This window comes from Nomascus leucogenys, chromosome 1a, assembly GCF_006542625.1.
Source record: "Nomascus leucogenys isolate Asia chromosome 1a, Asia_NLE_v1, whole genome shotgun sequence".
NCBI classification, from domain to species: domain Eukaryota; kingdom Metazoa; phylum Chordata; class Mammalia; order Primates; family Hylobatidae; genus Nomascus; species Nomascus leucogenys.
Window position 1 is genome coordinate 18,267,840 of NC_044381.1, and position 16,090 is coordinate 18,283,929.

General features: G+C 43.4%; 1 protein-coding gene across 3 annotated transcripts in view; it reads left to right on the plus strand.

Annotated features, from left to right (window-relative positions):
• SH3GL2 (SH3 domain containing GRB2 like 2, endophilin A1) overlaps positions 1-16,090 on the plus strand; it is a 247,339-nt gene that overhangs the window by 14,143 nt on the left and 217,106 nt on the right. The window contains exon 1 of one of the 3 annotated variants that reach the window (XM_003260401.3): positions 9,050-9,621. The exons of 1 other annotated variant lie outside the window; for it this stretch is intronic. In XM_003260401.3, the coding sequence (XP_003260449.1) occupies positions 9,577-9,621 (45 nt within the window). In that variant the 5' untranslated portion in view covers positions 9,050-9,576. Of the gene's footprint in view, positions 1-9,049; positions 9,622-10,324; positions 10,882-16,090 lie in introns of those variants that run through there. One more of the 3 variants, XM_030817961.1, reaches the window with a different exon arrangement.

Sequence of the window (16,090 nt, forward strand, 5' to 3'; positions counted from 1 at the left end):
TTTCTGGCCTTAAGACTTGCACCCTTCCCTGTCAGCAATACTGCTGCAGTTTAGAGACCAGTGGCTGTTAAACTGCAGTACACATCAGAATCACCTGGAGGGCTTGTTGAAACACAAGAGGCCTGACCTCACCTCCAGAGTTGCTCATCCGGGAGGTCTGAAGCGGGGCCTTGATAACTTGCGAGTCTAATATGTTCTCAGGCGATACTGATGCTGCAGGTCCGGAGACCACATTTCGAGTACTATGGAATTAGACACTTGGGGAAGATTTATGGGGAACAAAGTAGCAAGGCCAGCCTTAGAGGGAGTTCTGAAAGGGCGGGAGGCTTTGCATCACATGCAGATAAGCCTTATTCTTGTCATCACAATGGGTCTCAGCTACCCTGCCCTTCTCCTATGCTGTAACACGCGGACATTTATGCTATCTTATTGGCTACAGGTTCTTTTCCAATCTTCATTCTGAACTTGGAAGTTATTTTCTTGCACATTCTGGGCTTGGACTTGAATGTCTACCTATTGTTCCATTTTGAGCTTCCCTGAGTGATGAGATTTGAGATCTGATCTAAAGTTAATTTCAGCATCCCTTTGTTTGACCTCCCCCATGAACCCTTTTCTCCATGACCTCTTCCTTCCTAACATATACTTTCTTTTTAAAAATGTCTTACATATATATATACATATATATAATTTATTATACTTTAAGTTGTGGGTTACATGTGCGGAACCTGCAGTCTTGTTATACAGGTATACACGTGCCATGGTGATTTGCTGCACCCAGCAACCCATCATCTATAGTAGGTAGTTCTCCTAATGTTATTCCTCCCCCATCCCCCCACCCCTCACAGGCCCCGGTGTGTGATGTTCCGCTCCCTGTGTCCATGTGTTCTCATTGTTCCACTCCCACTTATGAGTAAGAACATGCAGTGTTTGGTTTTCTGTTCTTGTGTTAGTTTGCTGAGAATGATGGTTTCCAGCTTCATCCATGTCCCTGCAAAGGACATGAACTCATCCTTTTTGATGGCTTCATAGTATTCCGTGGTATATATGTGCCACATTTTCTTTATCCAGTCTATCATTGATGGGCATTTGGGTTGGTTCCAAGTCTTTGCTATTGTGAACAGTGCCGCAATAAACATACATGTGCATGTGTCTTTATAGTAGAATGATTTATAATCCTTTGGGTATATACCCAGTAATGGGATGGCTGGGTCAAATGGTATTTCTGGTTCTAGATCCTTGAGGAATTGCCACACTGTCTTCCACAATGGTTGAACTAATTTACACTCCCACCAACAGTGCAAAAGCATTCCTATTTCTCCACATCCTCTCTAGCATCTGTTATTTCCCAACTTTTTAATGATCACCATTGTAACTGGCATGAGACAGTATCTCACTGTGGTTTTGATTTGCATTTCTCTAGCTTCAGAGCCTGCATTCTTAACCACTATTCTAGTCAGTATCCCGATTTGCATTTCTCTAATGACCAGTGATGATGAGCTTTTTTTCATGTTTGTTGGCTGCATAAATGTATTCTTTTGAGAAGTGTCTGTTCACATCCTTTGCCCACTTTCTGATGGGGTTGTTTGTTTTTTTTTCTGGTAAATTTATTTAAGTTCTTTGTAGATTATGGATATCAGCCCTTTGTCAGATGGATAGATTGCGAATTTTTTTTTTCCCATTCTGTAGGTTGCCTGTTCATTCTGATGCTACTTTCTTTTGCAGTGCAGAAGTTCTTTACTTTAATTAGATCCCATTTGTCAATTTTGGCTTTTTTTTTCTTTTTTCTTTTTTTTTTTTTGGGATGGAGTCTCACTCTGTCACCCAGGCAGGAGTGCAGTGGCGCGATCTCAGCTTACTGCCACCTCCTTTGTATGTGACTTATTAGGTGCTTAATCATCATACATTCACTTATGGAACCAGTTTTCATGTGGTGGTCACTCAGAGGCTTTCCCGTTGATTTGTAAACCACCCCCAATCCCCCTGCCGCCAACCCCTGCCTCACTCTGATCATGTTCAGCTAGACTTAGGAAACTAGGCCATCATTGATCCTCCAAAACACTTTAATTTCTTTTAAGTTTTCCTAAATTTCCCAAAGCTTTTCCATCCATTCATTCATCCATGAAATGTGGAACACCTCCTATGTGCTCTCAGTGTATGCTCGGCATGCAGTGGTGAACAAAACCCAAGAGTGCATGCCCTTGAGTTTGCAGAATAGTGAGAGAAGGGGGAGATACACATTGAAAAAAATCACATTAATACATGCAAAATCATAGCTGTGACAAGTGCATCAAAGGACAGTAGTACTTAGCTCTACAGGACTATACTGGTAAAATTTGACCCTGTTAGGAAGCTCAGAGAAGTCTTTTGAATGGAGATCTGAAGGGCATTCAGGGAATTAGCCAGGTATAAAGTAGAAAACGATCAGGCAGAGAGAATAGTGTGTGCAAAGTTTGGGCAGATGAAGGAGTGTACCAGAGACCAACCTTTAGTGTGGGCATCAGGGTACATGAAAGGTGCTGGTGCTGTGTGGCTGAACAAGTGGGGAAGTGCCCAGAGCATGTAACGTTCTTAATGCTGTGTTCTCATTCTGACCAGATATGAGCCATTGGTCATCTCACTTGTTTCCACTGGCTGCCCTCCCACCTGTCATCAGACTTCCTCTACTCAAGATGTGGACTTCATCCCTCTCCACCTTCTCACCAGTGCTCTGTCTAAGGGGAATAGGTATCCCAGGGAAATAGGCATCCCTTCTCCTTTCCCAGGTGACTTCTCCATTTGGCCTTTCTTCCTTCCCTACCGCATTCTCCAGTGACCTCGCTCAGTGAGCCTCTGAGTCTCCAGGGTGACTTATATCTGCAGTTTAACTGGCTCCTTCCCTTTGTTCATTAACACACCCGGATGGCCCAGCTTAAGAAACAAACAAACAGAAAACTTCCTATCAGTTCCTTTGTCATCCATGACCTAATGACTGGCTTCTCCCTTTTCACTGGTAGTAATGGGGTAGGCGGACAACTGCCTTTGCTTCTTCACTTCCTCTCTTCCCCTGACTCCTTAGTCAATTCTGCCTTAATAGAGAATTCTTCCTTGTTCAGTGTGTTCACTGGTCTTAAGCTTGAGCCTTGGATGGAATTTCCTCCCCTCTGTAATACACCTTCTAAGTTAAGGGCATCTTAAGAGTTGCTGTCAACGTTCCCCAATTCAACTGAATTCTATTCACAGAAAACTAAAAGTATTTTCTAGATCTTTGATCTAAGGAATTTCCTACTTGGCAAACTTGCTATAACTGGACCTCAGAGAAAATTAATCTTCCTGAAAGGATAGCGTTTCAATGTTAAATGTTTGAAATGTAGTTTTTAAGTGGTGCTTTATATTTGATTTGTTGTCATTGAAGTCAGCTTTATATGTGTGGCCCAGAGAAAAATACAAGCTGAGCATGTTTAATAAAACAACCAATCTGAAAAATTGTTTTTCAAGGGGAAAAAGGAAAGCCTGAGCCAAATAAAGATGAATAATCTATTTAAATAGTTGTAAATTGTCAACTGTTTTATCCCTTCTTAAAGTGTAATTTTCTTTTAAAAACACAGTAAAGTAGGGCCAGGTGTGGTGGCTCACATCTGTAATCCCAGCACTTTGGGAGGCCGAGGCAGGCGGATCACAAGGTCAGGAGTTTGAGAGCAGCCTGGCCAATATGGTGAAACCCCATCTCCACTCAAAATACAAAAATCGGCTGGGTGTGGTGGCGGGCGCCTGTAGTCCCAGCTATTCGGGAGGCTGAGGTGGTAGAACTGCTTGAACCCAGGAGGCAGAGGTTGCAGTGAGCCGAGATCATGCGACTGCACTCCAGCCTGGGCGACAGAGCGAGATTCCATCTCAAAAAAAAAAAAAAAAAAAAGTAAAGTAGAATAAATATATTATCAATATTATTTTCATATATAAAGCTGATACAGAATATTGGAAGTTTGTACTCAGAGTTCTTAGTATCATTGACAGGTTTATGCTAAATTAAATTATCTCTCTTTTCACACTTGGATTTTCTATAATCAAGAGAATGCATCATTTAGATGACGGGGTAACATGCACACCGTGACTAAGGAAAAGCTTTTCTCTGAAAGGCTAACTAGCTACAAAAATAGCAACAGAACTTGGCCTCTTTTTTTTTTTATTGAGACAGAGTCTCACTCTGTTGCCCAGGCTGGAGTGCAGTGTCATGATCTCGGCTCAATGCAACCTCCTCCTCCCAGATTCAAGTGATTCTCCTGCCTCAGCTTCCCAAGTAGCTGGAATTACAGGCACATGCCACTGCACCTGGCTAATTTTTGTATTTTTTAGTGGAGACAGGGTTTCACCATGTTGGTCAGGCTAGTCTTGAAGTAGTGATCCGCCCATCTCAGCCTCTCAAAGTGCTGGGATTACAGGCATGAGCCACCGAGCCAGGTCAGAACTTGGCCTCTTTAACACAGTGCTTTAAGAGGCTGACTAGCCAAATCCTATGTTCAGGGTTAACAATATGCCTTCAACATCTCTAGTGATAATATCCAGACAAGAATAGAATAAATAAGCCAATGGTAAAGATGCCCTAACAATTTGCCCTTAATTAAGGTGATTCTCATTCCAGAAGTGCCACTGCTGTCTCAGAGTCCAGTTGCTTGGCATTTATTTACAAGCATTTAGATGCCAATTCCCAGGGGACTGGGAGGTTCAGACCCTGGCAGCCTGAACCATACCAATCACATAAACAAAAGGTTTGATTTGTAAACCAGAATGTCAGTGTCTTAGAGGGAGAATTGACAGTTTGCTAAAAGACTATATTCCTTGTCACTCAATCTGTCCACCCTTTTCTGAGAAGGAAGCCTAATGCAGTGCTTAGCAGGAACTATAGTTGCCTAAATCTCTGAATTGGTAGCCAAACAAGAAATGGATCTGAGATTAGAATATTATTGCAGGAAGGGGAAAGGGGATGTAACGCTAAGTGTTTTTGATTGCAAGCAAGAAAAAGCAGTGTTGGCTGAGTGAACAAAGGGGAATTTATGGGAAAGGCAATGGGAGCTGAATTGTCAGGACCCTAGAGAACCGGGCTTGGACACGTCGAGGGAGTAGTAACCGTAACCATTGAACAATCTGCTCAGCCACTTTCCCAGTTTTTTTGACCCTCTGCTGGACCTAGCTTTCAAAATTTAATCAGGCTTTCACAATTGCAATTAGCCTATATCTAGCAGTATTTGTATTATCTGTGAAGAGTTATAAAGACCCTGCACTCAAAGAGGTAAGCATGTCTACAGTACATATTAGACCAAATACAACACAATCAGGGCTGAGGCTTCAAAAATAAAGAGAAGACATGAGGGTAGAAGGATGGGGAAATACTTCAAAGGAAAAACACTGCAAATGGGCACTGGAGGTGGCAGGATTTTGTGGGGAAGTCAGAACTATTTCAAACTGCAATGGAAATAGTGATGATGGTACAGATGAAGAGTCTAACATGAGTCACCCACTTGGTTAAGCCCTTTCTTCTCCTCTGTGATTGGGTTAAAAGGGTTTATCTGAGTGAAAAGGAAGTTTTTGCAGGGAGACGCCCCTGTACTTTGGTGGGAGGAGGGCTATATGGGAGAGAAGGAAAGGTGGGGAAGGTGGCCATCCCTGGCAGAAAGACCCACACATCCACTTCAAAAGAGGTTAAAAAAAATGCTTCTCTCTGTGTATCTGTTGGAGAGTGGGTGGTAGGTGACAAAACTGGAAGCTAGGAAACAAAGATGGTCTTTCCCTTGATTTCTCATCTCTAGGAAAGGGCATGTTAGCCCTGCCTGAGCTAGGTGGGTGTTCAATGCTACTGGTCGCATCCAAAGGCACAAAATCTTATGTTAAGTGCCACTCACTCTGGAAAAACTGTCTGGGTCCTGCACAATCGAGGTTTTAATATCTGGTGAAGGCTTTCGAACATCAGATCCAATGTGGTCAGAAGAAAGCATCAGTGTCAATGATACATTGTTCATTCATTCATTCATTCATTCAAATCTCTTCTATTTATTAACACTGACTAGAGGCTCTACCCTGAATTGAGGCTAAAGGCTAGAGTAGAAAAAGTAAGGATAAGTCACTTCCTTTCATTGCCTCTGTTTTCTTATCTCTAAAATAAGAAGTTGGAGTTTAATGCCTTTGCTTTGCAATGTTTCTTGTGCTTAACGAGCTTACACATGAAGTCAGGAGTAGTTTGCCCCGGTACGAGCCAGAGGCGCAGTGACAGGGGTCGAAGCTCAGAGAGATGAATGCTGCTGCTTTTCCTCTGCTTCCTTGAAGCTAGGGACCCTCTGAAAGGTGCCAGGGATGCAGCAGCTCTGTGCAAATGAGAGGTCTGGTATTTGCCAGAAGCTTTACCATAATGCAAGGAGAAATAGTGCATGAATGATGTGATGGGATTATTGCTGACCACGAATTTACTGCCCAATTAGTGAGGTGGTATTGTGTGGGGGTTTCATTTAATTGGGACTTTCCTGAGCAGATCTAGGTTTATTTAACATTTTACATTGATTTTCATCTCAGGAGACTAGGGCAGCCTGCTGAATTACCACAACCTTTTACCAAACAAAGCTCTTCCTCATTGACTTTTGATTCCCCTTTCCCTGCATTGTGCTTCTGCATTTCTCTCCAAAGCCTCTGTTGAAGATTCTTTGCAACCAAAGACGGCATACATGTGTAGAATTGTTCAGTGTCTGGGGTATTTGTTCCTCTGTATTCAAGTAACAATAAATGTCCATAGGAAGATTTTTTTCAAATTACTGGTCTGGAAACCCCTTGGGATTCAAGGTCCAGCCCCATACATGCCTTGATACTTCCCTTTCTCAATCCCAACATCTCCTACCATGATGCTTGCTAGTAGGAGGAGCTTAACAAATTTCTTCAAAGGTGACATCTCAAAGGTCTTTACAGGCATAAACTGTGGCTTCAATACAAATGCTGGGTTTAGATGATGTATCAGTCCGTTTTTACGCTGCTGATAAAGACATACCTGAGACTGGGCAGTTTACAAAAGAAAGAAGTTTAACTGGACTCACAGTTCCACGTGGCTGGGGAGGCCTGACAATCATGGCAGAAGGTGAAAGGCACCTCTCACATGGCAGCAGACAAGAGAAGAGAGCTTGTGCAGGGAAACTCCTGTTTTTAAAACCATCAGATCTCATGAGACTCATTCACTACCACCAGAACAGTGTAGGAAAGACCCGCCCCCATAATTCAATCACTCCCACTGGGTTCCTCCCACCACACGTGGGAATTGTGAGAGTTACAATTCAAGATGAGATTTGAGTGGGGACACAGCCAAACCATATCAGATGAGGTGCAGAGGATGCCTGGGTGACTGAATCAATGGTTTCCAAAGGATTTAATGTAATGCCCTTAAGTAGTGTTTTTCTCCCAAGGTAGTTTCTTTGAAGTTAAGCAGCACGAGACTTCCAAGTTGGTGGATGAAGAACCAGGGAAAGATAGAAACTGCCTTTTGTATAATGTAGGGCTCAGTTAAGTATTCCAAGTTCCAAGGAGGCAATTCAGGCCCCCATTTCACACCTTTCATGGTTAGAAAGCAGAGCTCCTATCCATCCCAGGCCCTTCCACTTTGTAGATCAATTGCTCTATCTTTTGGCAGCTTCAACCAAGGCCTGTCTTATGAAAATGCTTTATTGTTTAGGTCAGGGACCTAGTAGTAAAAATTAAGTATAAAATACTTTTTTTTCTATTATGCAAGTAATGGGTAGCCTTTTAAAAATTGGAAACATAGAGAAAAAAGCTTATTCCTAACAACCAGAGCCTCAGTGGATTAAAATTACTCAGGTTTCTCACTGATGCTACATGCCCATTGAACGTCAGGTGGGGACTCTGCCCTGCTTTAGTCTCACTCTGGATACTGGCTAACAGACCACAGCTTTCTAGAATATTGTGGCAGAGGAAAAGAGAGCTTTGCAGCATCTCGTACTCACACCTCATATTGCTTCTGCAGAAGTGACAGTCACTTTTCCTCTTAAACCTCTAGTCAAAACTTGTAACCATGCCTCCACTTAACAAGAGGTTTGGAAAGTGCAATTCTGCCATGTAGGGAAAGGTATATGAACAGTGGTAAGGGCTACCACACTGGAGAATAGCTCCTTTCATCTGCCTTCCTTTGCAGCCTGTGTCCCTAGTTCATGCGCTCTACTGCTCCAGTGCCCACCACTGCTTGACTCTGCCTTTGTGTGTGTCAGTTCACATTATCTAGAAGGACCATGACTGGTAGCTCTATGGATGGAGGACCCTTTTGTATCAGGTGTTCACCCTGTGCCCAAGCTGCAGTGCCTAGAAGAGTGGGGATGGGTCTGTGGCTCCTATCAGGCTACAGGAGTTGCAGAGACAAAAAAAGTATTTCTAGGACTCCCATTTGGCCTTGCTGTCTCTACGCATCCTTGGCAATTTCTCCCATCTTGGCTTCTCCTTCTTATCACTTTGGTCCACATACGGGGACAGCGTCTAAGTTCTTTCTGACCAGCTCCTCAGTCCTAGAAAAACCAGACTTGGTTAAGTACCAGAGAACAGAAGGCATTTAGTACTGCTCTGCTCCCAAGTCATCTATTAGTTTCACTTTAGCCAGCCACACCTCCTTGGTTACATATGAAGTATCTGTATATAACTTATCATGTGTATATAACTTATCATGTATATAAAGTATCATGCTTTTTCACATTATATTTTTATTTTTATCGGACCAGAAACCCTAAATCCAAGCATAACACTAAGATCACATTTGGGCTTTTTCATTTCTGTAACCAGAGGATTAAACGCTAGTTTCGTAGTAAGACTTCAATTCAATTCTATTTATCTGTCCAGGCTTAAGGGTTCCTGTTCTTTTTAAGTCATTAAATTGTATCAGACAAGGGGGAAAAAGCGTGTGTGGCTTCCCCTAAGGTAAGATAGGCTTAAGGGATATTGAAATCAGGGCAGAGAAATGTTTTCTGTGACCAGCCAGTCAGGGCAAGGCATAGAAGGAGCAATGACTTATTCATTAGCCCAGATAGAAGGCCACTCTTTTTCAGGCTGCGGCGCAGAGAGGCCAGGCTCAAAGGGCAGGAGGGCCGTCTGCAGGCGGCGCCGCCGCGGCTACCTGGAAGCCCAGCAAGTCACCTGAGTCCTGCGGGTGCCTGGGCTGCCAATCTGCAGCGACCCGTCCGCAGCCCCCGGGGGCAGGAACACCAGCCCCGGGACAGGAGGACGTCCTCGGCTCGCTGACTAGGGATCCGCCAGCGGGTGCCGCTGAGCCTCATCCCCGCAGTGGGCGCTCGCATCCAGGTACCGCGCGCCACAGCACCTGCCTGGGCGTTCCCGCGCTTGGGGCGGGGCTTCCCGCGTCCCCTTTAAGAGGCCGCATCACCCGCCCTTGACGTCAGAGTGTCTCTCCGCACGAGCCCGCGTCCCGCTAGGCTCCGCGCCCTCGCGCCCACAGCCCCGGCGGCGGCACGACCAGCGGCGGCCAGGCGAGCGCGCCGCCCCGCTCGGCCCTCCGGTCCCGCTCCGCCGCCTCCCTCCCGCACAGCAGCCGCCAGCGCGGCCTCCTGCACCATGTCGGTGGCCGGGCTCAAGAAGCAGTTCCACAAAGCCACTCAGGTAAGGCGCGTGGCAGGTGTGTCCCGGGGCAGTCCGGGGCGAAGCTGCGAGGGGCGCGCTCGGCGCTGGCCGTCCGGCGGCAGCTTGGGGAGTTCGGCACCGAGCCTCGCCCGCGCCGGCCGCGCCCCGCCTCGCAAGCCAAGGCGGCGGCTCGGGGCATCCCGGGTCTGGGCGTCCGCCCTCGGTCCCCCGCCCCCGGCCTGGTGCGCGCTGCGTGCCTGCAGGTCCCCGGCGTCCTGCCTGGTAGCGCTGCTCGCCGCCCCCGCATCATCTGGCGCCCGTGCTGCAGGAAGGGGACCGCGGCTGCACTGCTGCCGCGACGCGCAGGTGCCCCGGCGGCGCGGTGGGAGATTATGTAAAGTCGCCTCTTCACGGGTGACCTTGCGGAGTCGGTGCACCCGGCTGTCCCGGGATGTGTTGGCATGAGCGGTGGCCGCACTGGGGGTGGCGGCGCGGAGGCCAGCGGTTTGCGCTCCTTTCCCTTCCCCTGTTGTCAGACCTCTCCTTCCCCGCCACCCGCAGGCTCCAGAGGAATGGAAGGCTGGCGTCTTCCTTTAGGGACCCACATACATTAACTTTTACCTGGAGAACTCGGTCGTGAAACTCCTTTGAGGCCAGAGCATGACAAGCAGTCTGCGGGTCTTAAATATTTCCCTTCAACAACCAAATTGTTGAAGACTTAAAATCATTATGTATTTTAAATCGGTTTTAATGAACCTTTGACATCTTGGATGTGCCCATTTTTCTTTATGGGGTTAATAAGCTGTGACTGTAATAAAGCTGATTAATTTAGATTCTAATAATTAAAATCATTGGACTCAAAGAATTTTACGTAGGGGCAAATAAGCGAATACTTATGCTGTGACCTATTTCTTACATAATGTGTGTGATTACTAATTTTTTATCCTGAAATAGGTTCAAATTTACGGGATCTTTAAGGATTTTGATGACTTACCTCGAAATGTTTTTCATGATTTAGTGTTAAATAGTTTTTCATAGGTTAGCCTTAATTAATGAGCTTTCTCATAATTTCTCGAAAGTAGTGAGGTTTTTCCTAGGCTACCACAGTGGCAGCCTTGTTATGAACCACATCCAGAAAAGGTGAGGGTTGTGTTTTACAGAACCTTGGTTAACTTAGGGTGACAGATGCAGCATGAAATTCCCGTCGTGTGTGTGTTTGCACGCGTCTGCATCATCTTCATCACACAGACTTGCCTTTATAGAATCAATTATACCTGTCAACTTAGGAAATCAAGAAAAGTAAGACTATTTCTGTAAAAATGTTTCTTAATGTAATTATTTTTGCTTTTCTATTATAATTGGAGTTACCTGTGACCTCTCTGCCAGACATGTTTATGAGAGTAAGTGCTTTGTTGATGTAGTTTGGAAGGCTTCTAATAACTTTATACTGTAAGTTCTTTCAGGTTTACAGAACCAAGCATATGTGCTGCCCAGGAATTCTCTGGCAGGACTTCTTCGATATTACTAACCTTTTTGATTGCTCTACTGGTCACTTCTCTATAGCATATCTCAGCACTGCGTTTACCAATACGACATCTTTTTTCCACTTAGATTCTAAAGATTTCTTTTGCAAAGCTTAGTGCCCTCAAAGGCAATTAAGAGTCTTGGCTTTGGAGTGGGAAAGGCTAAGGTTTGAATCCTGCCTCTGCTTCTTCTGACCTTGAGAGAGTATTTAACTTCTGAATCTGTCCTTACTAAAGTGATGATAATTTCCGTTTCTCAGGGTTGAGGTGAAGAGAAATGAGTGTGTAGAACACACATAAAAAGTGTTCAGTAAATTACAGTTATTGACATTAAGGATATTTTTATTAGTATAAAATACTATCCCATATGCTATGAAGAAGTTACCCAAGCTAGGCTTTTTAGTTTTTCCAACTTAAAAAATAGAGGGCTCCATTTCAGCTAAATCTTGAAGTTCTATGTAGCTCTAAAGTGTAGAAAAAATAATTTAAACGGTGTTAGGAAAGAACTTAAAAGGCTGCAGTAGGTCGGCATGTGATGGGATAGGTTACTATTTATCACACCGAATCCAAATACAGAATCACTGCGTCATTGTCTTCCTTTTACTGAAAAGCCTTTTATTTGAAAGGTGAAGCAGCACTTAGTCTCTTATCCATAATTTAGTGTAGCACACGCTTAGAAAGTTTAAGGCACAGGTTACTGTTCTGTGCATATGTATATTTAGGAGAGTATGTAAAGCCCATGTTAATGTTTGCATGTGACAAAAAAATTAGAGAAATAGTCCTGTCCTACTTTTGTAGCCATTTTTTTCCATGCAGGTCCGTGAACCTGATGTTATCTACAGAGAAGCTTTAGACCTAGAATTACTTCCTTTTGAGAAATGATGTGCTGGATAATATAGCCTGGGTTTGTTTGTTTGTTTATTTATTTATTCATTTGAGACAAAGTTTGACTCCTGTCGCCCAGGCTGGAGTGCGATGGCGTGATCTCAGCGTACTTCAACCTCTGCCTCCTGTGTTCAGGCGATTCTCCTGCCTCAGCCTCCCGAGTAGCTGGGATTACAGGCATGCACCACCACGCCCAGCTAATTTTTGTATTTTTAGTAGAGACAGGGTTTAGCCATGTTAATCAGGCTGGTCTCGAACTCCTGACCTCAGGTGATCTGCCTGCCTCGTTTACAGGCTGAGCCCCCGCACCTGGCCTATAGCCTGGGTTTATAAGTGGAAGGAGTCTATTCAGGCAAACGTTTCTTTCTATGGAATTGAGCTTTTTTGTTTGTGTTAGTAAGGGATGATAAATAAAACAGTATATTGTTTGTACTTGGAATTTCTGATTAAATGTGTCACAACTGTTGTCTTATATTAGAATCGATTATTTCTACCTGGTTGCTGACAGTTATTTTAAATATATTTACAGTTTGGAGGTAAAAAAATGCTTTTGCCAAGTAAAATTTGTTAGACAAGAAAATCCTATCAGCATGAAAATATATAATGATACCAAAAATTGATCATTTTATTTTCATATACTTCATTACTTAATTGCTCATAAAGATATAATTTACTATGTAATTAGAATAAAGTATTTTTTTTTACTGTAATAAAGGGCAGATGATCTTGTGTTGCTCTTTTAGTGAGTTTTATTCATATTGAGATTTCATTTTACAAAAGCCATGTCAGTTTTTTTACATTTGTTTTAAACTGGCAGCAGCTTAGTTAAAAATAGCTGTTTCCAGTGAACATGAAGCTCCTACAAAATCTGTATTTTTAAAAATTCACTCTATCATGCATATGATGTGGACACGTTTTGCTTTATAATATGTAAAAGTCTATTATAAAGTAAAATATATTAGGTCATTTTATGAGTTTGCTGGAGCTGCTGTAACAAAGTACTACAAACTGAGTAGTTTCAACAACAGAAATGTATTGTTTCCCACTTCTTGAGCCAAGCACGCTTGAAGTCTGAGACCAAGGTGCCAGTAGGGCCATGAGCCCTCTGAAGGTATGAGACAGGATCTACTCCAGGCTGCCTTCTTAGCTCTTGTGCTTTGTTGGGAATCTTTGGGCTTCATTGGCTTGTAGATACGTCACCTTGGTCTCTGCCTTTGATGCTCCAATGACATTCTCCCTGTGTGTGTCTCAGTGTCCAAATTTCCCCATTTTGTAAGGACCCCAGTCATATAGGATTGGGCAAGCCCATCCTACTCCAGTATGATTTTATCTTAAATAATAAACATCTGCAATGCCCCTATTTCCAAATAAGGTTGCATTCTGAGCTATTGTAATTAGGACTTTAATGTGAATTTTGGGAGGGGCACAGTTCAATCCATAACAGTCATTATTTGCATAAAAGGATTAACCACAGTATTCTATATTTGATTCAACATCTAAGAGGACAGTTCAGCCTGTAAATAACATAACTTTCTATTGCATCAAAAAGATATACTTTCTCCTTTTTTAATGAGTTGGTTAGTATATTGCTAAGGTCTGAATGTGTCCCCGTAAAATACATATGTTGAAACTTGACTGCCAATGTGACAGTATTAAGAAATGGGGCCTTTAGAAGGTGACTAAGTCATGAGGGCACTCATGATTAAGTCATGAATGGGATTAGTGCTGTCTTAAAAGAAGTTGAAGGGGTCACCCTGTCCCCTTCCACCGTGTGAGGATTTAGCAACAAGGCACCATCTTTGAAGCAAAGGGTGGGCCCTAACCAGGCACAAATCTGCTAGTGCCTTCATCTTGGACTCCTAGCATCCCAAACTGTGAGAAATAAATTTCTATTAGTTATAAATTATCCCGTCTAAGGTATTTTGTTAGTAGCCTGAACAGACTAAGTCAGAAATATACCTATTATAAACTGTGTTTTCTGATTTTTTTAAATGATAAAATTAATTTGGGTAGGCTAGGTTTTATGATACAGTCTGGTATGTGTTTGTCACACTCAGATTCCTTAACTGGGAAAATTTCATTATGTTTGTGTTCCGTGTCTTTTTGTTTTACCTAATTTCCTCATTCAGAATGCTGTATTTTATATAGATGCTTTGCTCAGGAGACCATTACATAAATCTTTTCATGCATTTGTTGATTTGGTGAGATGTTAAACTTACTAAGGTATTTGATTAAATATCTAATTAGTTATGACTTTATCTTAGTGAGATTTTCAGTTTCTTAATTGCCTCTAAGCAGTCAACTCTCTGCTGCCTTTAAAATCTTGGCTGTGGCTTGTTGCTTGACCCAGGATTTCTGCACCTGTACCTTTTCACATTCTTAGCCAGTAGTCTCTAATAGGCTGCAAGGGGCCTATATATTTTATAAAATTATAAGTCACATTTTATACGTGCATTTTTCTGAGGGAGAATGTCCTTAGCCTATCACCAGATTCTTAAATAAATTCCTAATTGCTGCCCCTCCCTCCCCTCAAAAAGTAAAAATACGGCGGGGCATGGTGGCTCACTCCTGTAATCCCAACACTTTGGGAGGCCAAGGCGGGCGGATCACTGGAGGTCAGGAGTTCAAAACCGGCTTTGCCAGTGCGGTGAAACCTCGTCTCTGCTAAAAATACAAAAAGATTAGCCAGGCGTGGTGGCAGGTGCCTGTAATCCCAGCTACCCGGGAGGCTGAGGCAGGAGAATTGCCTGAACCCAGGAGGCAAAGGTTGCAGTGAGTCAAGATGGTGCCACTGCACTGCAGCCTGGGTAACAGTGAGATTCCGTCTCAAATAAATAAATAAATAAATAAATTCATCATGTCATCAGGAGAAAGTGGGTGTTTCTTACAATACCATCACTCCAACAGTTCTGTTACTGGGCTTTAGGATGCCTGATCAAAATGCAGCCTTCTCTGCATTAATTTTAGCAGCAATCAAATATAAAAAACCTTTCCAGAGGTGTCAGGATTGAATGAGATAATGCTTGTGAGAGTGCCATGCTTGCATAATAGGGATCACTTGAACCATGTAAAACAAAATGTTGTTAATGAGCTTGAAGTCAATCATACGGGCCTGTGGGGTATATGAAAAGAAAGTGGTGACTGAAAATGATTTCCCTGTAGAATGAGAGTCCTCTTGATTGAAGTTTGTGTTGTTGAAACAGTTATATTTTTGCAAGCTTTTTTCCTCATAGTGTTTCTTTAATGTTTTAAATTGAGTTTATATGAATTTTGGTTTCAGTCTACTTGGAAAATTTTAAAGTAACCTGCAAATTAATTAGAAGTACCCTAGAAAATGGCAAGACTTGGTTGGGGCAAATGGTGACTGTTTTGAGACAGATATCATTGTGGAAGGGAGAGGTTTAATATTCAGGGGAAGGGAGCTGAAGCTTGCAGAGCAGATTCCATTCTGCCAAGCCTCTTGTGCTGCATACAGAGTCTCAGGGCATCAAGCAACCGGAGGGCTTTCTTCAGAGGAGTAGCCTGAGGCAGCGGCGAGAGAAGGGCAGGACACACTGACAAATGAATAATGAGAATTAGGTGAGGAGATGGAGTTTGAGAACTGCTTCAAACTTTAAGGTGGATATCTGGTGGGGCTTTCTGGGGATGAGCAATTCTTAATTTAAGGCCAGATAGGGGAGATGCTAAGTGGGTAAGAAGTCAGTGGATTTTTTGGCCTCCTTTTTTCTCTTTTTGTTCTTCTGATCCTTTGTACCCTTTTCCTGTGTTCTTTTAAGTAATGTTCAGTGAGGTGTAGCCACAAAAGGGGACACAGGAGAGGCTCAAGAAAACAGAGTTTATTATACTCACATGTCTTAGAATGACAGAATCACTGTACAGGAGGATAGGAGGGGGGCACACGTGGGGTGGAGGTGACAGCTCTGAGAGCAGGATCAGCTAAGCAGGTGGGAAACAGGTGGGAGCAGAGAGAGCAAGGACCGTGGGCAAGTGCCTTTACTAGTGATCTCAGTGCAGTTCACAGCTCAGTGCAGTTCACAGTGCATTGCATTGGTGCATTGGTAGGTCGTGGTCAGAAGAACACAGAGAGGTGAACTTGTGGT